Source organism: Alternaria postmessia (genome assembly GCF_024291825.1).
Source record: "Alternaria postmessia strain BMP 2775 chromosome Unknown scaffold_62, whole genome shotgun sequence".
Lineage (NCBI taxonomy): Eukaryota > Fungi > Ascomycota > Dothideomycetes > Pleosporales > Pleosporaceae > Alternaria > Alternaria postmessia.
The window spans coordinates 41,636-68,540 of NW_026260135.1; the positions used below are offsets into that span (position 1 = coordinate 41,636).

At 51.4% G+C, this 26,905-nt stretch overlaps 9 protein-coding genes and 2 non-coding genes across 11 annotated transcripts; 4 read left to right on the top strand and 7 right to left on the bottom strand.

Moving 5' to 3' along the window:
* Positions 1-889: 889 nt before the first annotated feature.
* Positions 890-2,282, top strand: J4E82_008132 (uncharacterized protein; the record flags this gene model as incomplete). The annotated part of the gene is made up of 4 exons (XM_051734371.1): positions 890-1,161; positions 1,213-1,314; positions 1,365-2,060; positions 2,117-2,282. 4 exons carry the CDS (start codon positions 890-892, stop codon positions 2,280-2,282), a joined length of 1,236 nt encoding a protein of 411 aa, XP_051585847.1.
* A 672-nt stretch (positions 2,283-2,954) lies between these two features.
* On the top strand, positions 2,955-3,859 carry J4E82_008133 (uncharacterized protein; the record flags this gene model as incomplete). The annotated part of the gene is made up of 2 exons (XM_051734372.1): positions 2,955-3,248; positions 3,311-3,859. 2 exons carry the CDS (start codon positions 2,955-2,957, stop codon positions 3,857-3,859), a joined length of 843 nt encoding a protein of 280 aa, XP_051585848.1.
* A 911-nt stretch (positions 3,860-4,770) lies between these two features.
* RPS25 (40S ribosomal protein S25) lies at positions 4,771-5,375 on the bottom strand (the record flags this gene model as incomplete). The annotated part of the gene is made up of 4 exons (XM_051734373.1): positions 4,771-4,796; positions 4,890-5,099; positions 5,257-5,311; positions 5,373-5,375. The coding sequence occupies 4 exons, from the start codon at positions 5,373-5,375 to the stop codon at positions 4,771-4,773; spliced, it is 294 nt and encodes a 97-aa protein (XP_051585849.1).
* A 1,430-nt stretch (positions 5,376-6,805) lies between these two features.
* On the bottom strand, positions 6,806-9,173 carry J4E82_008135 (uncharacterized protein; the record flags this gene model as incomplete). The annotated part of the gene is made up of 4 exons (XM_051734374.1): positions 6,806-6,853; positions 6,909-7,258; positions 7,307-8,141; positions 8,190-9,173. The coding sequence occupies 4 exons, from the start codon at positions 9,171-9,173 to the stop codon at positions 6,806-6,808; spliced, it is 2,217 nt and encodes a 738-aa protein (XP_051585850.1).
* Positions 9,174-13,140: 3,967 nt separating this feature from the next.
* On the bottom strand, positions 13,141-13,278 carry J4E82_008136. Its single transcript has one exon. It is a non-coding gene; the product is annotated as a tRNA-Arg (tRNA).
* Positions 13,279-13,597: 319 nt separating this feature from the next.
* On the bottom strand, positions 13,598-13,685 carry J4E82_008137. Its single transcript has one exon. It is a non-coding gene; the product is annotated as a tRNA-Gly (tRNA).
* A 599-nt stretch (positions 13,686-14,284) lies between these two features.
* J4E82_008138 (uncharacterized protein) lies at positions 14,285-15,363 on the bottom strand (the record flags this gene model as incomplete). The annotated part of the gene is made up of 2 exons (XM_051734375.1): positions 14,285-14,954; positions 15,014-15,363. 2 exons carry the CDS (start codon positions 15,361-15,363, stop codon positions 14,285-14,287), a joined length of 1,020 nt encoding a protein of 339 aa, XP_051585851.1.
* Positions 15,364-16,060: 697 nt separating this feature from the next.
* J4E82_008139 (uncharacterized protein) lies at positions 16,061-20,122 on the bottom strand (the record flags this gene model as incomplete). The annotated part of the gene is made up of 5 exons (XM_051734376.1): positions 16,061-16,228; positions 16,278-16,412; positions 16,466-16,792; positions 17,441-19,505; positions 19,677-20,122. The coding sequence occupies 5 exons, from the start codon at positions 20,120-20,122 to the stop codon at positions 16,061-16,063; spliced, it is 3,141 nt and encodes a 1,046-aa protein (XP_051585852.1).
* A 986-nt stretch (positions 20,123-21,108) lies between these two features.
* J4E82_008140 (uncharacterized protein) lies at positions 21,109-21,907 on the top strand (the record flags this gene model as incomplete). Its single annotated transcript, XM_051734377.1, has 2 exons — positions 21,109-21,208; positions 21,261-21,907. The coding sequence occupies 2 exons, from the start codon at positions 21,109-21,111 to the stop codon at positions 21,905-21,907; spliced, it is 747 nt and encodes a 248-aa protein (XP_051585853.1).
* Positions 21,908-22,042: 135 nt separating this feature from the next.
* Positions 22,043-23,535, bottom strand: J4E82_008141 (uncharacterized protein; the record flags this gene model as incomplete). The annotated part of the gene is made up of 2 exons (XM_051734378.1): positions 22,043-22,516; positions 22,597-23,535. The coding sequence occupies 2 exons, from the start codon at positions 23,533-23,535 to the stop codon at positions 22,043-22,045; spliced, it is 1,413 nt and encodes a 470-aa protein (XP_051585854.1).
* A 485-nt stretch (positions 23,536-24,020) lies between these two features.
* J4E82_008142 (uncharacterized protein) lies at positions 24,021-25,473 on the top strand (the record flags this gene model as incomplete). Its single annotated transcript, XM_051734379.1, has 5 exons — positions 24,021-24,060; positions 24,114-24,315; positions 24,369-24,421; positions 24,473-25,101; positions 25,189-25,473. 5 exons carry the CDS (start codon positions 24,021-24,023, stop codon positions 25,471-25,473), a joined length of 1,209 nt encoding a protein of 402 aa, XP_051585855.1.
* Between the last annotated feature and the right edge of the window lie 1,432 nt (positions 25,474-26,905).

Here is a 26,905-nt window from a genome sequence, read left to right on the forward strand (position 1 = left end):
CTACTACAGCTATCTATTAGCAGCACTGACTTATCTCCGACCCGGCCTCGATTCGTGTTGCAGTGACGCTCTGGTGCCCGACGACTGGGCGCCCGCGGACTGTCATCCTTGCCGACCCGGCTTCTTCGGCTTCTGGTTATCAACAAAGGACGTTTGCGAAGAGAGAATCAGCAGGACGGGGACCCTGGCAGAGGGTGATGCAAGTGTTCTTGGAAGAGACATAGTAATCCCGAGTGTCTGGCTGAAGTGGTGGGTTGAGTTGGGCGTCGGCTCATTAGCAAGGACAGCGGTTCTGGGGCAGTGGCAGGCTCGGGCCTAAAGACTATCACCACCGTGCGCAACGCAAAGACGCTACACTACCACTGAACAACCATGGAGGTAAGCCCAGATTCCTTCTTTTACTCCTTTGCTTTCCCCACGTGTATCGTCGTCTTCCCCTTCCGGTTAGGTTTCTTGCGAGGCCGCGGGTTGCGTTGCGACTTCCTCAGCCCTATGTACGTCTGCACCATGGCCTGAGCTCCCCTTGGTGCCTTCCGCTCGGTGTCGACTGCCTTGCGCGTATCACCGTCTGCTCTTGTAGAACATCTCGGGGGCTCCTGATTGACCCGTCACTTCTTCGCCAGCTCCCCTTATCATGTACCGCCCGTCCTCGTGGCCTCTCCCTGCTGGTGTTGTACCACACGTCGTCGCAGCGTGCCTGTCATCTCCCCACGAGAGTACCACGCTTCACTGCGCAGATGCCGGTCAGGTGAAGTGAAATAGGAAGGGCCGGCTTTCTGTTTTCTGTTTTGTCTCGGCGCGGCGCTTTCTTCAACCCACGATACCCAATTTTCTCTTAGTTTTGCGACTTCTGCTCTTAGCGATATACCCTGTACCACTACCCTTCACCATGGAGAGCCGTTTCATTTCAAGGCGGCCTTCAGCAACCATTGATGTTGCTCGCGATATTATTCGATATGGTGACGCAGAGGCGAGGCGAACTTCCACCAGCTCGTCCTTACTCAAACCAAGTGCTCAATTGACCATGGATCGTTTTCTGCAGGACCTACCAAACGCCGAGGAACCGCCTGTTGACTTTGCGCCGCAGTACCACACTGGCCGTGTCCCGAATAGCAAGGCCGGAGATGGCAAGCCACGATTGCTACTCATGGGGCAGAGAAGGTAACATCAGACGAGACCAGCATCCATGCATCGCTAACCACATAATCATAGGAGTGGCAAGTCTTCGATATCAAGTGTTGTCTTTCACAAGCTACCACCAAGCGAGACGCTGTATCTCGAGACAACTTACAGGATAAAGAAAGAATCAATGCAGTATGTCCTTCATGCGGCGTGTACACTCGTGTGCTGATCAACTACACCAGCTCGTTCATGGACTTTCAAGTATGGGATCTGCCAGGTCACCTAGACTATTTCGACCCAGCTTTCGATACGGACAACATCTTCGAGGAAATCGGTGCTTTGATATGGGTTATTGACGCTCAAGATGAATACCTCGATGCGATTGCACGACTGAACATGACAATCCTTAACCTACAACAATCATATCCCAACATCAACGTTGAGGTCTTTGTGCACAAGGTTGATGGCCTATCGGACGACTTCCGTGGAGATACTTTCCGGGATATCATTCAACGAGTGCAAGACGAACTCTCGGACCACGGCTACGAGCAGGCCCCTATATCCTTCTACCAAACATCCATCTACGACCACTCCATCTTCGAAGCTTTCAGCAAGGTGATCCAAAAGCTCATCCCACAGCTTCCCACGCTCGAAGCACTGCTCAACAACCTGTGTGGTGCATGTAACATTGAGAAGGCCTACCTCTTCGACATCATGAGCAAGATCTACATTGCAACAGATACTAGTCCTACCGACATCGGCAGCTACGAGATATGTTCCGATTACATCGATGTGGTCATCGATGTCAGTGAAATCTATGGCTGGGATCGACCCGATGAAGGTGAGGATGAAAGTGAGACGGGGAACAACGATGCTGAAAGCCTGATCACGATGGAGAAAAAGAATAGCAGATACCTCTACTTGCGGGAGATCAACAAGTAAGTCAGACCGCCGTTACGGTAAGATACCGTAGTTGTACTGACGATAGACACAGATATCTCGCCTTGGTATGCATCATGGGCCAGGACAACCCAGCAGAGAAGAAGGCTATCATCGACTACAACGTCGGCGTCTTCCAAGCAGGTCTTAAGCAGGTCTTTCCCAAGAGTGACAGAGAGGCGCAAGTCGAGATACGCGACATCCACGACGGCGCGGAGTGAGTCGTTTGTGTGGTTCTGGTCAATCTGACGGAACACCATCGAGCAGTTCTTTCACCCTCCTTATGGAATTCGTAATGAACAATGTCGCAGTACCTGAGTTATGCGAATTTAACATCTGAACAAGAAAAGATGGGCGGAAAGACGAACGGTGTGTACGAATGCGGAAGGAATGGCTTGTATTGATATACCAACGATAGTTTCGTCTAGGAGATATGATACACAGCAGCTATAGAAATACGCGTATCAATTCCATAATTTATGTTACTCAGAGTGCACGCATGTCGATCTCATTCAATAGTGAAGGTCTAGTCCGGTAGTGCTGGCGCGTGATCGTCAATGACATCAATCGGATGGCGGCCAATCATCGGAACCGAGATGCGTGGTACTTCCCGAGAGTAACGCCTCGGAACGCGAAAGCAATCTATTCTCCGCATTGCGCATCCGACGGTACCTGGCTTACGGACACGTCTCCGAACACTTGATTCTATAGCTAGTTACCTTTGAGCGAGGTATCTTGCCTCGGCATTCGTGTGCAAGTACCATAATTTGAGCTGCATGGGTGCTGGATGAACAGGTAGGAGGACCTCTGCGCAACTGCGATCGATACATGCACACGTGTGTAGAGACTGACAACACGATTCAGGTAGCAAAAGCGAGCACACGATCACCACAATGTCCTCATCCCAGCGGTACCGTCGTCCTGCGAAAGACGAGCCTACAGACACGACTACATCCTCGATTCCACCAACCGCCACAGGCGCGAAAGAGAAAGCGGAGCTTAAGCAAGCTGTCAAAGAACAAGCTGTCGCAACATCAAATGGCGTATCAATGCTCGATGTATTGCGTATCCTGGGTGGCGTGCTCCTACTGAGCTGTGGTCTGAGCTACCTGAGTACAAGCGGAGAGAGTATGACATGGGGATACAACCCATGGTGGACTCGAGCTCGAGAGTGGAAGAGCCTCATGGTACGTGCCTGTTATCGTCCTCCACTAGCAAACCTCTCATAGCTAACGTGCCTATCTTCTAGCAAGGAGAAGTCATCCTAACCGACTCCGAACTTGCCCTATACAACGGCGCCGATCCCTCTAAACCAATCTACCTTGCGCTAAACGGCACAATCTACGACGTCTCCATCTCGCCTACCACGTACGGGCCAGGCGGCTCCTACCATTTCTTCGCAGGCAAAGACGCCGCGCGCGCCTTCCTGACCGGCTGTTTCGCCGAAGACAGCGTCCCTGATCTACGCGGCGTAGAGCAAATGTTCATTCCCATTGACCCAGAGGAAAAGGTCAGCCTGACACCACAAGAACGCGAGATTGAGATGGAGAAGGCGAGGAAGAGGAAGCCATTGACCAAGGGTGAGCTAAAGAATAGACATGCGCAGGAGCTCAAGAGTGCTAGGAAACAAATGGTCGCTGGTCTGGAGGGTTGGCATATGTTGTTCCGGGGTGACAAGGGCAAGCCGTATCGGCGTGTGGGCCATGTCAAGAGGGAACCGGGCTGGGAGAGCAAGATGCCCAAGAGAGGACTCTGTGAACAGGCGGAGAAGGGTAGGCCGGTCAGGAAGTACGACTAAGTAGTTGCTATTTTGGTGCAATCAAATCAAGTCTGAATTTTAGGATGACTCTCTTCTTGCATGTACAGTTGCGTCTCTCCAGCACACTGCACCATATAATATTCAGATGTGTCGATTAGTGGCTGCTGCATTCTTAGCTCTCCACCCACCATCACTTGCGGATATCGTAAGGTTTTCCTTTCTATAAAGGAGCATGTTGCTCCTAAATCTTGCCTACATCGGCTGCACTCAAAGGTTACTTATTGCATTCTATATTGGTGATCGATCGCATGAGAGATAGCGTATACTTCCAAGAAGTGTTGTTGCAGTAGGCTGGACAACTTAGAAAAGAGAGCTTCATCTTATGATACCTGGCAGTAGCATCTAAATTTTAAAACAAGTCTAAAGACATAGTTCCGATATGATGAGCAGCTTTGAAAAGACCTGACCAAACTATACTAAGCTCAGAAGACAAAAGCACATCGGCGAGCTGCTACCTCATCCATAACACTCGCTGTCAGCGACAAGCATGGCAATGGATAATGACGATCGAACGAAATAATGCTATGGTCTCCACAAGTATGCACACAAAAGCGACGAGTGTTTTTGAGGAGAATGGGCATGAGACAAATCAGTCCAGTCAATTTGTTCACGCATAGCTACAATCATAACGTCGAGGTCAAGTTCAGTGGTGGTGTTTCGGAAGTCTTTTCATTCAGTACATAACCGACACCTCCAATGGACTCTAGGTACTGTACCCGAGCCCGTTCCTCTCATTTCATATCCGCTATGAAGCATGCATCCCAATATAGTATGACCCGTTCATTTCATGAAGACGCCGATGGGTAATGGAAAGAGGAATGCCGTAGAGAAACTGAAAGAAGTGTCCGAGATTCGCATTTACGTTCGTTTAATTGTCGGCTACGTAAAGCTTACTCCTCGGCGCCGATAGCTCGTGCTGCAATATGTTAGTAAGAGCCTACATTCACTTCCCACTGTCTCCAATTCCGGTAGAAATTGTGGCTTTGTGGGCGTTGTTGCGGTTACATACTGTAGATGCTGAGCTTTGAGTGTCCGACAACCTTCTTGATCTGACCGTTGGCCTCGAGGTCGGCAAGCGCCTTGCGTGCGAGCGAGCCGTTGATCTTCAAGCGATCGACGAGGGTAGCGACGGTGATGAGGCGGTAGGACTGGACATCCTTCTGGAGCTTGTCGTTGGTCTGCTTGTCGAGAACGACGGCGTGCTGGGCCTTGTCCTTGACTGTACGGCTGTTAGTGGCGATTCTTCCCCGGAGCGTTGTGAGAGTGCGCGATAGTAGAGCGAGATTGCGGACGTCTATGATGATGCTTTCGAGCGTTTCCGAAGTGTTTGCGATGCGTGTAGATGTGCTGATGGTGTGCAGTGCTGTATCACGTACCCTTGCCCTTGGACCACTTCTTCTTCTGCTTCTTGCCTCCAGTTGCTGCAGGTGCCTGTATACAATCAGCTCCAGTCTCTTTCTGGTCCGGAGACCTGACTGCGCAGAAGACGTACCATTTTGTCGGTTGTGTGTGGTTGCTGAGGACTGACTGTCGAACGACGAAATTGGGGTGTTCAGCTGCGGAGACGCTGTGGCCTTGCCAAGACGCGCTAACCAGCTCCTCAAGCGAGCCTGATCTCACGTGACATGTGCTCGAGGTAGGTCCCGGCCTTGAGAGGATCTTATGACGCGCATGTTACAAGCCGTCAAATTATGTGCGCTATCTTATATAGTACGTCGTCTAACAAGGTTCAGATCAAATGTAATAGTGACCACATACAGCACCCTTCTAGCATTCTAAGTACGATAAATGTATAATTACCCGCCCTCAACACATATCAATACACTTGCACCCACATCACTAATTCCCACAGCACCCGTGAAACTTTGCCGAACACCACACGCTGCACTCGACGAGGGGCGGGATCATTCGACCGCTTTAGGTTGCGGACATGATCCCAAAACGATAGTTGCAATGAATCGGAGGATTAGCGCCTAAACCGCCAACAAGTGCAGCCATGCATATATGATCGGAATGACATGCTGGAACAGGAAAGTGTGGTATGGTGGACCGCGGCATGCTCGTGAAGCCGCATTGATAACCATCAAGGTGGTGTTGGCGGATGGAATAGATGATGTTTGTGTTGTGAACTGCTGGGGGGCTTCGGAGATTGTCGTTGACAACTACCAGAAGTGACATGAACACGGGCGGGTCTGACCATCAATGCGACGCTGCAGGGCAGGATACGAGATTCGGGGAATTGTGTGTACCAAATTTAGGACGCGGTTGGTCGATGGTAAACATGCATTAGTACAGTGCAGCGTAGATCAATACTTGTCCCACTCGGATGGCGAATGCCTTGTTAGCCAAGAGGATGTTGAGGGATCACACGGGACATGTTACTCCACGTCGACATAGAGCAGAAATACGCCGAATATTGTTTTCCAATTACAAGCTAATCGGCACAAGCCACTAGCAGGGACTCTTGCGCCAGCCAAGTATGTCCAACTCTCCTTTTTGCATACTGATTCCTCTACTGTGTAGACAACGCAGAGACCACTCAACCATGACTAATACTGACACAAGGAAAGTAATGAGAGACAAAGACACCTCTGACGGTAAAGGAAAAGGACGTCAACATACGACTGAACCACGGACAAAGACAATGGAGGCAAGGAAAAAGCTGGCTTCAACTAGAAAGATCTCCCTCCGTCTTTTTTGCGGTTCAATGCCAACGACTACTTCGCTTGCTGCGCCCACGCACGCAAGCAAAGCGTTCTTCCTCTACGTGACTGCAAATGCTCGCTAAGATGGAAGAACAAGTCCGTAGTAACCAGAACATGAAACAGAGCTGACAACTGGTAAATGCTGATGGCTCCAATCCGCAAGTGCAACGATGAGAGGTATTCGCCAAGACGCCATGTCCAAATGATGGATGCATAATCATTAGAAGAAATGGGTGTGTGGTTTCGAGAGCTCGTGAACTTCCATCTCCTGCTTGTGTGATTAGTTTTTGTTCGCTTGACGATGCGGTTGCTGAGATACGTACCATCTTAAAGGAGTTAAGTTCCTCCTTGATCTGTTGCGCAAGCATCGGTGTAAGCCTATTACACGTTGCGATGTCGCCCCTACGATCATAATCCTGCGGTGACCAGGCGTCGTGGAATTGTATGCGTGGGCTGAAACTGATGTTTCGGAGGCCACCATGGGGTGTGGTTGGAAGACTCCTCGTGCTGCCATTGGGGATGCGTGGTGGTTTGCCGAAGTAATCATCGTTCCGGGCTTGCCCAACTTCTGTCTTGGGCGTGGCAGGAGAACTGGATCGCGATGAGCCTACGTTAGGACCCATGTCTACAGGTTTGAGAACAGGAGATCCAGAATCTGAGTTTGTGCCAGTGCCTGACGTCTCGTTAGTGACTATATTGAGCGCGAGTGTATGCAACATACGTTTCAAGATACCCTTCTTCATAGAAGAGAGAACCTCAGCACGATCGCGGTCATTTCCGACGATGCTTTTCCTAGACACAGCTTCGCCGCCCAGGACAGAGGGGTTTACAATCTCTGCAGATCGACCGGCATCGATGGAGTTGCGCTCCAGTCTGGGATAGCCAGTGCCACCTCCAGTTTGTTCATTGGGTTTTGCGTTGACATTAACCTTTTGTCTCTCGGCTTCGACGGTGACTAAAGACACCTGACCCACGCTGGGCCTGGTAATGGGGCCATCGGCAGCGGGTACGCCGATGACAGATTTTGGCCTGAATAAACCCTTGATAGATTTAGTGCCCTTCTTCATTCCATGGCCCATCTTCCGGAGCATAACCGAGGCTGACGATGCAGCCGACTGTATAGACAGATTGTCGGTAGAGCCTATACCACCCTGACCTGAGTAGATACCAGCGCCAATACCTGCCGCCTCTTGCTTTGCGATGATGGCAGCCTGTTCAGCATCCTCATCGTTCTGGTATTTGTCTTTCCTCAACCTCGCACGCTCCGCTGAGATGCTATTCTCAGCAGAGGCCTTTCGCAGCTCAGCAGCGCTTCCAAAAGAGAAGGCCCTGCGTAGACGGGACTTCATTCCCTTGTCCTTGTCGTTGACAGCGCTAAGGTGTTGCATGGCTGTGCTAGGTAACGCGGCTGCCTTGGCAGGGCTCGCAGGCTCTGATGGAGACACGGGATGTGATAGAGGAGATGGAGCTTGCCGTCTGTTAGGCTCGGGTGCTTTGGAAGAGCTACCTCCTGCTACAGATGCATAGCTACGTTGTGTGTTTACTGCGGGGCGAGACTAAAAAGGGTGTTAGCTTGCGCGTGTCCAGCGATTCGCTACACTTACCTGCGATCTCGAGGAGTTGTTGGAGGAAGCACTACCCGCACTGCCCTGTCTCTCATGGCTATGACTCGAGGCGGGACGGCTTCCTGTACGATTTGAGTTGGAGGTGTTTGTGGTGTTTGCGCTCAGTGTTGTGCTTTGGCCGGTTCCAGAGCTGGCCTGCAGTGTTGCAATGTTAGAGGCAGCGGTGCTGTCTCCTTCGAGTCCGTTGAAACTGCGTCTTCTGTATCGCTTAGCGGGGTCTATACCGCTTGAGCGAATAACTTGCGTATCATCTGCACTGTTCGCTCGGTTGTGCCCGGGCCTGAACGGCGGTGGGAAGCTAACAGCACCTGTGCCTTCGTTCTGCGTGGGCTGCGATGGCCCCATGTGGGAGTTTCCTCCAGATGTAGAGCGCTGTGTCGGAGTAGTGGCACCCGTGGGGATGCTGTTGGACGAGTCTGTCCGTCCAGCGCCGCGTCGATATCGCCCTGGAGAGGGCTTCACAGGCGATGATTCGCCTATCGAAAGCGAAAGATCGGGTATGGAGGTGGATAGTGTGATGGTTGGCGCAACGGTGTCGTAGGGTTTCCTGACTTCACGTTCATCTCTGGCACCTGCAGGTGGTCCAGCCGACGAGCGGTTGGATGAGCCCGATGTGGAGACTGTGGAGTCGGAGGATGACGAGGGATGAGAGGGGTGGCCGAGTCGGGCCTGGCTGGCGTGGCTGGGAGGTTGCTGCTGGGCCTGAGGGGCTGGTGCAGAGACGGGCTTGTTCTCCTGGCGCAGCTGAGGCGTGCTGTTGAAGGCATACGGGGCTATGGGTGCGGCCGTCCCTCTGTATCCTGTGCCTCCCGAATTTCCATTTTGTTGGTTGCGCGGCATCTGCGAGGCCCGCTGTTGTTGCTGGTTGGGGTGGTTGGGCGTGTTTTTGTAGGCATCGGACGGCGAGTATGGCATTGTAATCGGTCCTGTCGTCTGGATGACTGATGTAAGTACCTGAGCCATCGGAGGCCTGCGAGGTAGCGCTATCAGGAGCTCGACGGGGGGTGGGCGAGGGCTCGTCGGCGGCGGTAGCGGCAGCGGCGACTGAGGTAGGCAAGTAAAGATCTGTGGAGCGTCACAGGATTAGCAGGGTGGCTCTACGGGGGCGGGTGTGGATGCGGGTCATGGAGCGATGGGCACTGTGAGCAGAGTCGCGGACGGAAGGCGGGAGACGAGGGTGTGGCCTCTTGGGGTGCGGCATTGGGGAGGCTCGAGACTTGTCGCCGGGCTCATGTCGTGGTGACGGGCATCTAGGGGATATGTACCTGCTATGAAACAAAACAGAGAAGGTATTAAAACAGAGAATAGAATGTAACGTCGTCAAGCGCTGGGAAGGCTGTCGTGAATCGACGGAGATGGCAGCGTGTACCAAGCCTCCCGAGCAGTTGTTCAAGCCTGCATTGGTCGGTCTGCGTGAGTCGGTCTTCTGCTGCTAAGAACGACGTGCGATTCAACAAGCAAGCAGAAAAGGAAATAATAGAGGGAGAGTAAGTTTGGCCGTCGCGGTGAAGAGTTGAGGTTGTCAGGCAAAGGGGCCGCACTAGCCTCTGGAGCACGCACGGACGGGCGCGGCTAGGTCTAGGAGATTCAATAACTTCCTCACGCCAGACAACGAGCACGTTGCACGTTGCCCTGCCTCGCCACGGTGCAGCAGCGTCTTTATGCCATGGCCGTCTGTCTGCGCCCGCCCAGCGTGTCGCAGGTCTGCAGCGCCTTCGTGGCCGCTGCCTTCCATCTTCACTCAGGGCCACTTCCCTGGCGCGGCTTATCTGTCCATCGTATTCACGCAAATCTTGGTAGCCGATGGCCCGTTGAGCTTCATCCGCCCCCGACCAGCGACGTTGTGAACAGAACATGTCAACACGACCCTCGCCAGCTTCACTTTGACCCTGGCCGCTCCCCCGGTCATATATAGTGCTCGGGCGCAGCCGATATAGGGAACAATATCGCGGCGGCCAATTTGCACCTCTAACCACATGCTGATCCTGCGACATTCCCACCCTGCCTCTCGGAAGCTTCTCGCTGCATGGCAACGGGTCACTGCAGAAGTTGATGCCAACGTCACGGCTGCCTGGGCCAATTCCGAGCCGGCAAAGGGTCTGGCAGGCGCGCATCATGATGCGCATCCTAGCGCCCACGAAACAACCACGGCCGACCTATGATAACTGCGTGCAATTTGTCCTGTCGTGGGTTGTGTGCTTCGACGCGTTGCGTTTAGGCCGAGCAGATACGACGCGATCTGGTAAACACTTACGAATTCGCACCTGCGAGGGGAGCTCCACGGCCAATCCGCTTGCGCGACCCGGGCGCGACCCACACAGCGCACCTGCGGCTCAGCCGTTTGCAGCAGTTGGTGAGTAGCGGTGGGCACATCAGTTAGTTGGCCGGCTGCGATAACGATGCTCCATGGCCCAACTCTCGCCGTCTCGATGCTTCACCGACATGTCTGTACCCCGCTCCTCTGCGCGCCAGTCTCCCGTCCCTTTGCTATTTGGCGGGACGACTATGCCAGGTCCTCTAGGCCAGGCGTTGCTGCTTGCACATGCATGGCACCATTTCAGAGGGTCCGCGGCACTACGTCGGGCCTTCCGCGAGACTCGTGCAGGATCGCATCCCGTGATGAAATTCGCGGATTGCGATGTTCCCAAGGCGTGGGGAACGGGACGAGGATGCTCGGCTCAGCGAGATGAGAACTGTTTGATGTGCATTGGAGAGGCACAACATCATTTCCTGTAATTGCGCAATTGCAGTCCTGCCCATTGCCATTGTCCTCGTGTCTGTGCACACAAAGCAGTCGTGCGCGTCTTCGTATCTTCTGGCGTTGGAGGGCGGGTTGGCTGTCGGTGTTGCACCATGTTCTTAACGTCCCGCTTTTCTCGCCAGGATGACGCGATCGTCAGAGAGACACGATCAGTGCAACTTCTATTTTGGGCATGGTGACCAATCAACGACTCGTGTGGAGAAATCGACGAAAATCTCCTGCTTCTTCGGGAACCATCCATCACCACCACCATGCGTCCTCGCCATCACGTCCTTGTGTGCATTATTTCTCCTCGCGTCCCTCGGCAGTGAACCCCGAGAGCACCGTTTGCTACTGATGCTTGCCGCTAAACTCTAGCACAACGCATTTAGAATTGACTTCGCGCATACTGAAGCTAGCTCTCCGAGCTGGCGGGATTGCGGACGTAATCGCAAGGAACCGTCCCTCTGGATCACATTTTCATCGGCTCTGTACTGAGACGCGACTCCGGCATTGAGACGAAAAGTTCTCTACATTACCTGACTCTCTTTCCAACAATAACAAGACTTGGTTGACTGATTGGCCGGTTGGTGGGTTGTCCAGAAGCTCTCAGCTCCCGGATTGCTCCACTGCATATCTGGGGTATTGTAAGATTCAACATCTCCACGCAGTCCAGATCTTTCCATGGCTGTGATGCAATCCAAAGTTGGTCTTTGTCCATCCGCGGCAACCACGAACATATAATCGTGTCTCGTCACACGCGACCCCAGTTTGCTTCTCTTGCCTCCACGCGTCCATCTACCTGAAGCATTCCCAACGATTCTTCGGGGAGAAAATTCTAGCAACCCACCAATCATGTATTCTGTCAGCCTACCCGTCTGGCACCCCACAAAAGCCCAATTGCTGTCTAGACCGGCCAAGCCCGCGCGACGAAGCTTTTGTGGCTACTCTGATCAACGTCACACAAGATAGAGCTCTGTACTAATGACGCAGCCTGCGACTCTACAACCGCTATAGCCAATCGGGGCGTGCCTGGGCTCAGTGTTTGTGGCTTGGATCTCTCCTCTAATCGTCGATTGCCGTCAGCCGCTGTCTGCGGCATCTCGAAGGTTCATGCAACTGAGCGCCACGGATCTGGAACTTCTGTCCTGCTGCAGTCAACCGTGTGCCTGCCTGCGCACAAGCGTTCAGTCTCATTGTTACACAAGACGAGCATGTCGGCGTGTTCCATCACTCACAACGCACGAAGAACTTGACGGACTCCTTGGCTAGGAGATGGTACTTGCCTACTTTGTGTCAACTTACTGGGTAAGAAGAGAAGGCGGTATATAGCGCTGACACTTGCGAGGCTAGACCTCTCGAAGTTACCATTACGATCGGACTGTCATTCGCGTTATCGTTCTCGTCAACTCCATGCATCGAACTAGCTTTTGAGTGAGTAAGCTGGTGCAAGTCCTAGTGGTGACCAGAAGATTGCTTTTCAATCGTGACTACTTCTTGGGCAGTCGAGTCAAGGCAGGTACAGCTCTGGCGAAGCTCAAAACGCAAAGAAGTCTGGTCAATCACAAAGATCGTCGGACTATTGCGTCAAATCTCACCGTTGTTGATCTTGCTGGTATAACATCACGGAGCGACACGTCAGCCTTGTACCGTTGAGGAGCCAGCGAGCATCGACCGTTGAATCGTATATCCACACTTTGCTCACCGTGGTTTCAGATCCAAGGTTATCTGATCGACAAGAACGGGTATCACAATCTCCCGAACCTTAATCTCACTCAGAATGACGCAGGTTTGTTTATGTGCGTCAGGTTGCCTGTCTTAATTGTCTTAATAGAGGGCAACCTGGTCGCTGGGACGGGTGGATATGTGTGAAACATGAAGGCCGATTGCCGTCGGTCTCGCGATCAATTTCCTTGCCGTACATCATCCCCCGTTCAGCCACCGGGAGCAGAAGGAGATCGTCAAAAGCCTACTTGGCATCGCGGACAGCCGCTCGTCAGATGTATACCCAATTACCGTGACTCGTACTCTGCATCAAACGCGAGAGAGGAGGCGTTGGTGATGGGTGTGGAGATTGCAAAAAGAACAGCAGTTACGGCGACAACAAATCAGAGCATCAAACACGTCTGAGATGTATCTCCGTGTCCCAGGAAGCGGCAAAAGCGCAGAAAAAGGCAAAAAGAAAGCAAGCGAAGCCCATGGGGATCGACTGTATCATGTTAGTATGGATGCTCGAACTATCGGCCTTATGGAGAAACTTACACCCACAACCTTTGGTGTTTATGTTTTCAACCGAAAACCAACGCGCTACCATTGCGCCAAGGCTCCTCTTTAGGAAGTATAGAAGACTGAAGCGAAATGTACTGTATATATTGTCAGTTCACAAAGTCGCATTCGACACCGTGCCAGCTTGGGAGCCGACCACTAAGCGCAAAACTGGAGAACAAAAAAGTCGAAACATAGTGACGAGCGCCTGCAGCATACCCCGCTGTTAGAAGTTTTTGGCGCGTCGTCAAACAGCGATTGGCGTTGACTGAGCCCCACCGACACGTGACGTCCGCGGGTCTTTGCAAAAAGACAAATTTCTCAATCAACACCACCACCACGACAATCGCGACACTCACGACGGCCTGTGCAACAGCAAAAATGCATCGGCCGGGAATCGAACCCGGGGCTAGCCGAAACTGTCCTGTGATGGATGGCAACGGCTAATTTTACCACTAAACCACCGATGCTGATGTTGGAGATCTGAACAACTAGGAGTGGTTGTTTGATGGAAATCAGGCCGGCTGGAGTCTTTATATTCTCATCGTAACATAGAGACCAGACGTCCGTGAGCAAAACCTGGACTGTTCAAAGCAGAGTGGGGAGTTGTTCAGGGGTGGTGAAGGGTTTGACTGGGCTGTGGGTCTGGAACACTACTGATATGTAGTACTAAGCTACCCCTCTCTAAGCGACAACCTTGCTGAATACATCGAGGCTCTCGAAGTGGCGCGATGGTTCGTCGTGTTCAAGCCCACATGTTGTTTTTAATACAACTTAGTAATGTCGAGCATGTCGGTATGGTGTCTTCTGCAACGCACTTGAGTCTGCGTCTATTGCTACAAGAGGTCTTTTACTCTGTCACCAAACTGAGTTTACTATACGACCTCTTCTCCATTACGAAGCCATGCTAAGATTTCCGTCGACAGTATCGGCTACATTCGCTTTGGAACATCAAGAGAGATGCAGGATAGGTACTCCTCCAGAGCATACGCTCAATAACAGGCTCAGTCGATGACGTTCTTAACACCATTCAGAGCCCCCTGTCACATGCACTTTTCTTATGACAAGCTCACTCATCCTTCGAGAAGAAGCCAACATCCCCACTTTCCTTGCCCATCTCTACAAGCTTCTCTCTCATCTTCTTCGCTCTTGCGGCCATCTCAGGCTCAAAATCGTCAAAGTTGTATTCCTTCGCCCAGTCACCAACACCGTGCTGTAGCACGTTTCTCGCTCGTTCGCTCCCAGCCAGCGTTGTCCCGATACTGCCATGCAGCGTCATCCTCTCTTTCGTGCTGTCGTATACGCCGCGATGGAGAATGTTGTTATTGTAGAATGCAACTTCCCCCGCTTTCAGATGCACAGTAAGCTGGTCGGGCATATGTGCTTCGTACGGATCCGCGTTCCTCTCTGTGTCAGTGCGTGCACGTTTGTGCGAGCCAGGCACAAGGACCAGACTGCTGTCATCATACAGTGCAAGGTTCCACTGTGCGTGATGTCCTGGCTTTTGCAGTCGTTCCAGCTCTTCTTCTGATGTTGCTGTCGCTGCGATGTCGTCTCTATGCCACCGCAGACTGAAATCTTTATCCGGCCGGACGAGCATGTTGTACAGCTCCATGGTCAGGTCGTCTTCTCCACAACCAATTAGTGCTCCGACGTATTTCAGCAGCTCGCTGTCGAAATACGACTTTGCGAACGTAAGATGATCTGAATTCGATGGGTGGAGTAGATGCTGGACGCCCCTAAGTGCGACATACAAAGTCAATGTATGTCTCAAATACAGTTAGGATGGGATACTTACCAGATCCCACTTGAGGGGTCCTGTGGCCATGGTGGAAACTGCTTCGGTAGCGTACGTATATACGGCCACTTTCCAGATCGTGCTGCTTCTGTCATGCGTGAGGCAGCGGCGCGAAGGGCGTCAAGATCAAAAGACGGAAATAGCGAGGCAGATAGAACGACGAAGCCATCGCGATCGAGAGCTTCGCGAGCTGCTTTGTAAGGATCTGTACTTGACGAGGTGATGTTTGGTGAGTCTGAAGACCCATTTGTCGCCGGTTTAGCAGCTGGTTGCGCTATCGGCAGCTGTATTCTAGCCTTTGCGCTTCCTTTCGGGCCGCCCTTGTCAGGTTGATGTTCGAACTTCCGCATCTTCCTTGCACTAAATTTGGGATTTTCAAGAACACTTGTAAGGTTGCAGGGTTGTTGTACGTTTGACGGCATAGTTCGGGATCGCTATCTACCAAGGCAGGTACGTATGCTACCCCGCAAATGCTGTCAGCCCCACGGTGATACTCATCCATTAACACGAAGGCAAATTGACATCCACCTCCAACCCAACTTAACTCTACAGAGGCTTCATTGAATCATCGCCATAAGCAAACGAGTATCAGGTGATGCAATTGTGAGAGCTGCTAGACAATTCAGGTGAATGCATAGCTTAACGATCCCTAAACGTAAAGTGCCGGCCAAGTCATCCCTGGTGAGCTCGTCTGTCGCTTCACGTAGCATGTGGCTGAAGTTTATACTCCTTGTTGTGCTTAACCTGTTCGCTAGGCCATAAAATCGTTTAGTACTTTGGCATCTCCGGTAGGTTCAAGGTGTTGCAGAACCAAGTCAGTTTGTGAAACATCTCCCAAGGGCCAAGCCGTGCGCACGAGATTGTTCCTCGGAAGATATGTCTGTGTTTGAACGCAAATAATGCTGATATGATGACGATGTCGCTATCTAATCATCCCGACACTTTGTAGCACTAATCGTGCTCCTATGGCTCTTCATAGTACACAGTAACTGGTGAGGATAGGTCACAAGAGTACTTTCGGCACCATCCTAGCTCGAAGTACTAAGCCTATATTCCCCTCGAGAGAGCCTTTCTTATACCACTCGTCTTGGACTTTGGAACCGTTCTCAAGGCAGCCTCAGCTACGTAGTCGAAGAGCTCTGAGAGGCCTTGCTTCTTGATGGCCGATGTTTCAAAGTACGCTAGGGCTTGTATTTTTATTGCAAGCCGGTCAGCCTGCATCCAGGGTTAGTATGCGACGTATATCCTACCGATCCAGACTTACGGCATATGGAGATATCGGTATGAAGTGCTGACGGCGTAGGCTGTCGAGCTTCGCGTTGTCATTCCGGAGATCTTTCTTGCACCCAACGAGTATCTTGGGTAGATCGCGGAGGTATTCGTTCGCTTCAACGCTCCACTAGTATCGTCAGTCCCAATGTACTCATACTTTTGGCGCTTATCTGAACATACCATATAGTCAATGTTTTCAAACGAATCTGGATCACTGATGTCGAAGCAAATCAATACTATGTGCGCATCCTCGTATGAAAGGCGGCGCATCATCTCGTAACCCTCTCTACCGGTGTTATCCCAGATGACAAGCTCGATTTGACGATCCCTAATCTTTGTCGATCTGATGAAGTGGTTCATCACAGGTGTGTCTTCTTCTGGAACATCCCCTTGACTCCATGCACTTGCGAGGAATGTTTTACCACATAATGTATCTCCTAGTAGTATCACCTTCCGTCGTGTTATTGCACCTTTTGGTGCGTTCAAGTTCAGGAAATTCAACGGTTTCTGGTGGCGATCATATGGTAGACGCGCAAAATCGTTGGTCGAGCTGGGAGAATAATCGTTTCTGTTGGCAAAACATGAGCGACACCGACCTTCACTCATGTACTGAAGAAGGTCTGATTTGCATTCATTACACGCCCATGTGCCTTCCGGTGTGGTAGAGTTGCCCAAGGAGGAAGGCTGAACTGCCGAAGGAGACACTGTTGTAATCGTCTCCTGCCCGACGTATTGGAACTGTGAGGATTGAGATGGAAAAGTGGTCGCGTCGATGTTACTGATGAGACGGGTTGAGGTATCGTCTCTAGATAAGTCTGAAGAAGAACTGACATTGATGGGGTTCGAGACACTTCTTCTCGAAGTATGCAGTGTACATGCACCGTCTCTGTGTCTACGTTGCGAAGGAAAGGGGAGTTCAGATAGATCCTTATCGCAATATAAACATACCTCTGCAGAAGTCGAGAGATGAGTATCACCAGGAGTCCATTGGGGTTCCTTATCGTTTGATGGAATCGTCGAGACGCTTGCGACAGCGCTGTGATGTGTTCTCGTGCCTCTTAATGCGGCGTACGACCTTGTTAGAAACTTCTCGACAAACCCTTGTCCTGCCACTTGGTTGGAAGATATTTTGGAATCAGATGCACTGCGCCGCACCTTCGATGGATTTATTGACTTCTCGGAGGTAGGTGTCGCCGCCTCGCCATTACCAGTAGGAAGTTCGTCTGTTTCTGCTGATATGGTAATATGAGGTATGTTCGTATCTGTAACCGGGGAATAGAATGAAGCATCCATTTCCTCTCCCCATCCCATAAGTATTTCAATGTCGTGGTCATTTTGCGGGATAAAAACTTCTTTGTCAGAGCCAGGATCGCGTCGCGTCATTTTGTCCAGCGTAAGTACTTCGTCGGCGTGAGAGATATACATCTCACACACTTTAGCGGCAGCAGCTTCTTTTGCCTTTTGTTCGGTCTCGTGGCCCGAAACCGTACAGCCGTGCGTATCATTGATCTTGATCATGCAGTAATAACCCTCAACATGCCATTCAGAGAAGTAGTAAGGATCTCGGCCGTGGAACAGATTACACCATGCTTTTAGGAACTCAGCATCCTTTCTTGAGTTCCTCGACTCTTTCTCTGTCACTTCGTTTGCTGCAGCTCGGTATAGCATACAAATGAACTCAGCAGCTGCGATTTGAGCCCCGTAACCCTCGAGATGTGAAATATCTCCAAAGTCCACTGGGGTCAGCATAGCTGGTAACTCCGGAACGACACTTAGCCCGCATGTATCAGACGGCTTGTGCAACATACATACTTGTTCTTGTGACGCCAAAGTCATAGCGTGTTGTTCCGACGATGTAACACTGTGACTGGACAGGGATTTCGTCTCGTAATCCGGACGAACGCTTAGATCCTCCGTAGGTGAGTAAGGTCTGGAGATACACGAGGGCTGTTGTTCTGATGTAATCTTGTCTCTTTCGGTAACAGGCTCTGGGTCCTCTTGCAGCACGGTCTGATCCTGAACTTGGAGTTCACCAGGTGAAAGCACACTCGAATCCTCTGTGTCTATCAGTGGCACCTCATTACTCTCCAAGACATGCACATGATCCAGCGTCTCCTTCACTTGCTCTGAAACTTCGAAATCTGCTTGAGCGACATCCTCTAAGACCGGGTCGGAAGCTGACTGAAACTTTGGGCTAACGTGCGACAGCGATATAACCTCAGGCGATGGAGCTGATCGCTTGGTCTTCCTCTCGTGGCTTGCCAACAAAGCTGTGTAAGCCTCTTCCTCATCCACTTTTCCCTCAGTGCTACAGATTCGAATCAAAAAGTCCAAGCATTCTTCGTAACCACTATCTCCCTGTTTTCCCAGTTTCCTGAATCCTCTCAGTGATCGCCGTGCCTGGAGGTGCGCCTCGACGTATTCGCCGTTCTTCATCATGAGCTCGGCTAGCCTCAGAGTATCTCGTAGATAGAGCTCATCTTTCTTGCCTAATTGGCGTTCAGTGATGAGTAGCTTATCTTTCATGATTGCTTTCGCTTTGCTCCACGCTTCCAGAAGACAGTAGCAATCGAGGAGACATTCGAGTAAGTCGGTTTTCGACACCCCGCATGCTGCTGCACTTCTTGCTGAGGTCAGAGATGTGTAGCTAGTATTCGACGACAGCCTCGTGAGGCAGTTTCGAAAATAGCGAACCGCACTTTCTAGATCACCAATGTCCTTCCTTTTTCTACCCTCGTTGAAAAGAGACCTGATCAGGTCATTCTCGATATCTGAGTCGCTATCTGACTGATACTCTGTTTGCGCATCCCCTGTGCTAGCTTCTGATGGAGCGGGTAGAGGTGCCTCCACATCTTCGAATTCATACACGGTGTTTGAGGCAAACCAACGTAACATGGGTTCATTCGCGTCTTTGACAAAGACGTCTCCGAAATCAGAACCATGTTTGACAGAAATCTTGTCACTTGTTTCTGCGTTGAGCGTTGTCGATGCAGTTGAGACGACATCAGCGGCTGAGCGAACGCACTCCCGCAAGTTGTTCATATACATAAGCTCGTAGTTGTCTGGGTCATTTTGGTCTGTAACTGTATGCTGAAGCTTTTCGATCTTTGTATTGAGAAGAGCACCAAACGTACGAAATTCATCGTACAGTTTGTCCAGTGTTGGAACAACCTTATCTGGTATCATCTCGGTCGATCTTTGGAAAGTCACTTGATTCCAGCTGAGTTTTGTGTCAGTATGAGAGCGGCAAAACGAACATTATGCATTAGGGGGTACACTGATTCGCACTACGTGCTCCAACACAAGTGAAGTAAGCAGTGATAACAGCCACGTGATGGCATGGAGGAGGCTGAGAGCGGGGTAACAAACGTCCCCAGGAGAACCCACTTACAGAATAATTGTACTGAGCGATAGTTGAATCGCTGTGTGAGATGTTTGAATCTGTTCTCGGTATCGAGCAATCTGCTCAGAGGCACTCTTTAGCCTAAGCTGCTTTCGTGGTGCATCCAATATCGATGACTTTTTGTTGACCCCGTCTAAGGTGGTATGTAACTTTTGTAAAGCGTCCGCACCGTCTTCTAGCGAGCGCGCGAGATTCTTCCAGTGACTACCCACATGGCCGGTCGCTTGTAGAGTCTCTTTGTTGTTGTTTTCCTCGATGGTCTCTTTCATGGATTCCAGTACGCGCTGGAACCCGTTCACATCGTCGAGAAGGCCCGTAAGCGTCGCATCCACGACCACAACCTCATCGCGAAACTGTTTGATCAGCACCGTCACTTGAACAGAGACGTGTAAAAGCGTGATAATACTAGCAGTAATGGATAATGGATCCGCCATGCCGCATCATTGTCTGACGCGCGGCTTGACGCGAAAGATGTCAGGAGCATGAGATCAGTCCAGATGTATAAGGCACCAGTTTGCTCTGGTTGGGGTCGGTCGCACCCAGAGATGCGCGTGAGAACTCAGCCTCACATCTCGGAAGCCATATTGGCCCCCAACAGGCTGTGCAGCCGTCATAAGTGGTTGGCAACATTCTTGAGGGGCTGATGACGCATTGAGACGTAGGGGTGACGAGTCCTTTTGCAAAACCGTTACCGGATGCTAAACATGAAGTTGTGAAGCGATTGCGAGAGGTTCGAAATGTTGGAGCAGGAGCAATGCCGAAAAGACATAGCAGGGGTTGAATACTTCAGCGATGACTAAGCAGCGCCGTACCTAGTCTCAGACGTTATGAAGGCTGGCTTCCATCTGCCCATCGCTGCGTCATGTCCCCCTGTGAATATAGGCTTCCGGTGACCAAGTAGATTGAAACACTCAGTCTGCCGATATGACCTAGAGTAGTACACAAAGAGTTGAAGACGATGTATATTATGAATGGGCATCGCTCTTTCCGATGCAGCAATCAGCACATGCTCAAGTGTCCACGGATACGCAGAGCATTCCAATCAGCCAATAGTTATGATTGTGTATGTGGTTTCCAAAACAAGATATGTTCATTCTTGTTGAGCAGATATGAAAAGCAGCCCCAATTTATCTTTTGAAGCTCGATTCTGTACGCGACAGACTTGCAGAACAATGTGCGCAAGAATTTTAGAGATCAATCATGCATAATGTAGACCTCAGTGATAAGTTCTCCGGTCCTTCAATATAATGGTTTTTTATGCGAGGCCTGCGCCAACTGGCGCAGTGACCTGTTGCCTATACTTCCATTTGTAAGCATGATGGACGCCTTATCGAACCACTCTAGCCAACTCTTGTTCAATCGTACACTCCAGCAAAGACAGGTCATACCAGCAACGCTAGAAACTGCGTAGTATCACAACATGGTACGAAGAACAGACCCCAAGGATGATGAATGGAGAAATGTTCGAGATGCAAAGAAGAGGAAGCAAATACAAGACCGATTAGCACAACGTGCGCGACGTATGTATGAATCGCCGCATGTGTAGTATGAGGATACTAACTCGAGATACAGGGCAGCGATTACGACAAGCTCAGCTGGATACCAGATTGTCAGTAGCGCGACTGCCCCAAGACCAATACCCAACATCTCCAAGGGCCCTTGTAACACTGGAGGCCCCAATTGAGGATGATCATAACTCACTCGCACTTGTTAGTGCTTCAAACTCACTTTTGCCATCACCTGGTTACTCCAACAAGTCACGTATTAGCGAACTTAACCAAGAGTCGGAAATACTTGTCTCCAATCCAAGTTACACACCGTATTCAGAACCATACGCCACTCTATCTCCTTTTATTCAAATCTCCACTCCCTTGACTGTGTTTTCTGCGCTCTATATGAACGGCGATATCCAAGGCATCACCTGCGCCATATCATACTCCTCGCGCACACCCATGCCAAAGCCGCATATCCCTTTGCCCCTACATCCGACAGAGCTACAACAGATGATTGTGCACCCACGGTGGATCGATCGGCTACCATTTCCACGAATGCGGGATAGTTTGATAAGACTGAGAGGTGTGGTGGATGAAGAGGAGTTATGCAAGGATCTTTTTACTATGCCAAGTTTTACTATCGACATAGGGTGCGCGTGTTGGGATCCGAGTGGTTGGAGGATGGAAGAAGAGTGGGAGAAAAAATGGGGATGGCTAATGATCTAAAAAGCTATCAGCACGGGTAGGGTAAAGCGTACTGCGAACGAATCGGAGATGATGAGAGGCTTATGTGAGGGGTCTACTAGGGCAATTTTCTGTATTGCGAATGAGCTTTGTTCTCCTAAAGGCTTCTGAAACCGCTCAACCATCAACCTTCTTTCCCTCGCCTCCATCAAAGAAATGCTTCCCAGTTTCTAGCACTTCGATCTTGTCGCCTACCGCGACGGTTCCCATATTCAATGGCGTGACTTGCATACCCAAACAGGCATTCTTGGATCCTTGGTCGATGATCCTGTAACTCCTCAATGTGGTCAATGGCTCGTTCTTGTCGGCTATAGCGGTTTTTGGGTCAACGTTTGGCAATTTGCATCTTGTTGTCCGACAGGAGATGTGCATGTCTAGGGAGGATGTAGAATCGGATGAAGTAAGTTTCGCCTTCTTCCAGTTATCCTCAGCAAAAGCAGGGGGTCCAGTGATGTAGATGTTTGCGCGGAAGCGTAAGGCGTCAAGGAGGGTAAGATGCCGCTGCCAGATTTCCCCAAAATCGGAGGAGGGATTGGGAAGCTTAGATGCTACGTCGTGGACAGAGGCGAGGTTCAGGATGTGAACAGGGTACTGTCAGATGATTAGCAATGAGCTTGGTGTATGCCCGTGGGTAGTCCAAGGATATGGCTGTTGGCAAGGTCTATACGTACCGAGTCATGCATTCCGATGACCGTCTCAAACCCAACGTCTTCCTTCTTAGGCGCACATTTGTGTACCTCTCGGTAAGCATTTGCATCAATCCTAAACAGCGCAATTGGATTTGCCGCACCGAGAGTATACCTCAGCTTCTCGAATACCTCGCGGTCAATTTCCGAGCTAACGTTGAGTGCTACTGGGCTGTCCTTCCAGATGCGCAGGACTTCATTTCGATATCCCTTTTTCTCTATCCTCTCTTGTGGAGGGTTGAATGGTACTCTAAACTCCAGTGTCGGCTCCGATTGTCGGCCCAATTTCGCCAACATAATCTTTCCGTAGTTTATCAAGCCTTCCAAAGTGAAATCCGTGTCGGGAGAAAAAGGAAACCGAATTATCAGGCATCCATCGCTCTTTACCCATTCTCCATCTTCTTTGTAGCCTCCAGCCGAAGGGTCAGGTACCCAAATCTCAGTCTCGACTTTAGCAAGGCGAGGGAACTTTCTTTGGGTCATAAAGTGCCATTCACTTGTGACCTTTCCGTCAAGCGTAGGCAGACTTGTGACTTGTTGGGCAAGAGTAAATTGGCGGTCATACTTCAGCCCTGTACGATCGATATCACTCTTATCCAATTCGACAGGTGCGCCTGACTTTAGCGGGTAGACAAAGAGAGCCTTCACTGTCCATGGCTTCTGTGGGGTGGGGTCGCTGCCCTTGGCATATCTTTTCGAGTACTGGTCTTCCAGGTTGCTGCGTCCTCGGATTCCGAGTTTCCTGCAGCCGGCTGGTGATGGCAGTGATGCTGGCGATTTGAGGGTGGCAAGAAGGAGTAAAAGTATCACAGGTGCGATACATGATACGGTCGTGATGAGGATCGTCTGGAGCGTTATGTTGATGCCTGCTTCCTGCAGTATGTCGTTGGCAGCAATGAGCATGTGCTCAACATTTTGCGCCATGCTGTCGTAGACGTTCACGTCGTCTCCGGAAGAAGAAAGTGTTGCGTGTTCACAAGGGGGATATAAGCCTGAGGAAGCAGCTCTTATCGTGAAAACATGCCAAGGTATAAGTCCAAGCAAATTGGTTGACGCTAGGACGCAGAAGGCAGGTGTTCTCGTATGAGTATGAAGGACCAGGTGGTTCGAGACCGTGTTGCAGTATACTCTGTTGACACAAGATGGGTGCAATGGTGAGAAAGCATGGGATGACGAAGGGAGAGGGCGTGCGAGTCATGAACCGCGGTTCGCTATTGCTCGTGACGAAATAACTTGGACACCACCACCCATCCTTCCTCGACACCTCTCGTCCACCCCGTTCCGCACAGGACACGTCAAGAAACGCGAGACGTCATGCGCGTGAACGCGAAATCACGAGACTGTTGCACCACCAAGTCAAGCCGCTGAGACTCAATCGCAAGCCACGACACGACACAAGACGACACACTATGGCTAGCCAGCAAGCATCGCAGCTCCCCCCCTCGTCGCGTACGCAACTGCCTCCCTCGCACATATCAACTGGAAGGCTTACACTGCAGCAGATAGACTGCCCACTGTCTCGGCATCCCAAGCCCTTCAGAGCCTCCATGCCCGCGGAGCTCGCACTGTGTCGACGGGCGTGCCTCAGCTCGACAAGGTCCTCGCCCCACCGAGCCTACCGGGCCATCATGTCTCGGGCGGATACATGCGTGGGAAGGTGACTGAGGTCTTCGGCCCGTCAGGAGTCGGCAAGACAGCATTTGGGTAAATGTGCCTGCGTCACGGCTTCTAGAGGGACGGTGGCTGAAGGCATCAAGGATACAGGCCGCAGTCTCTGCCCTGCGCGAGCGCCAGCGAGTAGTGTGGCTCGGTGTGTACATATCAGCGTTGGTTATTGGGCACAACGACTAATTGCTTGCAGATGCTGCTGGTGCGCCTCTGGTCAAGCAGCGCGTCGAGGACATGCTCACTTCACGCCCCGATGCGTCCGACGTCTCCCCAGAGGAACTGCGTAGCCACTTCCACTACATTCCTGTGCCAACGCTTGCACATCTCCTGGCCCTCTTCGTGCATGCCCCCGCTGCCTTTCCCCCGCAAAATACTAGCCTGGTTGTCATCGACTCTCTCGCGACCCTCGTCGACAACGCCTACCCCCGCAACGTTGACGACCGCATGCCCAGGAATAAAACAGATCAGGCGCGGTGGGCTGCAGGACGCCGATACACTGTCATAAATCAACTGATAGCCACCTTCACTAAGTTTGCTGCGCTGCACGACAGTGCACTCCTAATCACAAGCCAGACCATCACACGCATCCGTGGTGGTTCGCGCGCATTGTTGGTACCCGCAATATCAGGTGTTGAATGGGAGAATGGTATTTCCACTCGTCTGGTCCTTTTTAGAGATTGGCTCCGGCACGGGAAAGCCAGAAACAAGGCAGACGCCGACAGGTTGCAGAAAGCCCGGTTTGCTGGCCTAGTCAAGGCGAATGGCGTAGCTCTGGCAGAAGAAGGGGGTGTGGGCAACGTGGTACCCTTCACCATCGACCATGTGCGTCAATATATTACCTGCAGAGCCCTCATCTAACAAGATGCGCTCCAACGTCCGTTGTGGTCATCTCCCGCTGACGCTATACAGGTTGGTCTTTGCGACATGAACGTAGCAGCCGACGATATCACAACCCCTATCTATGGCCAACAAGAAGACCGACCGCCCAAAAGACCTTTCGCCGAGATCGATGAGCATGCCGATGCAGAGCCAAATTCCGACGAGCTCTATGGCTGGATCGAAGACGATGAAGTCGCCACTGAGGGGTTTATGATGGATGAAGCGCCTGTTGACGAGGACAACGCTGCAGGACAACGCCTAGATGTCGTTGCAGAGGGCCACAAGAAGAAAGTAATACGGACATCTACAGTGTGATTCCAGAAGAATAATTTCGCCCTACACTTCGGCCGAAACCAAGTTTTGCCATGTCTTTACTTTGTCGCGACGCGCGTTGCTTATCGGGGAAGCTCTGCTTACATCTGGGGTAAGCTCGTATGTCTCCAATTACTCGTCGTATACAAGATACCCAGACTGACGGAGCTTTCCAATCAAGATGAGATCTCACATTCAGACCGATGATACAGGGCCGTGAGCCCATGAGACGGGTTTCGCTATTCAGCCGTGTGGGGTTATCCAGACACCCTGGGATGGAGAACACCCACACCCGTCTCCGCATTAACCCGCCCGCATTCGAAGCGCTCTGACATCAGCAACAAAGTGTCTCTCCGCGTCATGGTTCCATGTTCTCCTCTTCGCATAATTCAGCTCGGACATGTATGTATTCTTCCGGCGGTAAATTTGCTCCGCATCCGTCATCCCTTGGAGCAGGCCTAGACGCAGAGCCTTGGGGGTTTCGTTGCCACACTAGCGGTATCCACGAAAAGCAACCAAAAGCAAGTTCATATTCCACAATAAGAAACCTATCAGCCTTCACACGTGCATGCGTCACCCCAGACCTTCGGTGCACACGCGCTACGCACAGGGATCGGGGAAGCTCCCGCAGACCCAAAGCCCTGGGTTCCTCACCGGCAGAATTCGTGCTTCTTTTGGATGATGATGGCTCGACGCTTCGCGAGTCCGGGGTCAGCGGGGTTGGTGTGTCGACCAGGCGTGGGGGTCTGCCACAAGCTTGCTCGTTTCAAGTTCCGGATGCATGTGGATGCACACACGGTGAGACCACCTGACAACATGATAGGAGAAGACCGCAAGAGCAGGCTGCTAAAGTGCGGCAATGGTATCATAGCAAGCCACTTATACCATGGCACTTGACTACCCCACAGTCGCACAAACAAACTACACGAATTCACCGGGGAAGCACCTATCTTCGATCCCGACTTCACAGTAAGCGGACATCCAGTACATTGCTCTATCGCGAAGAGCGCATGTATGAACGAACCTTAGGTCTTCTTTCCTGTCACCAATGAGCTACACGAATTCTACACGCTCTCCACAATAATCAGTATCTGTTGCGCCATCCCAGAACCAAGCAGCCACGGCTTCAACGCATAGCATCGGCTTCACAGCAACCAGAGCCTCGCTTAACGCCAGACACAGAACGTTCTTGCTTTAGTATTAACCTTGCGATGTCACTGTTTCCCCACGCTTCTCCGCAAAGGCACTACTTCTTATCGCCTGCCGTTGATCTTTTTCCTTGATAGAGGCGGAGGTTGTGTAAACAGACGGCATTTGCGGCCCTAGCTCGCGATTGTCACTCGGTGTACTGGGAACCGAGCCGCCTGGGGAGCAAGATCTTCACTTCTCTTGGACGCCTAATGTGGGGATCGTGGTACTGATCCTGATGTTGGTG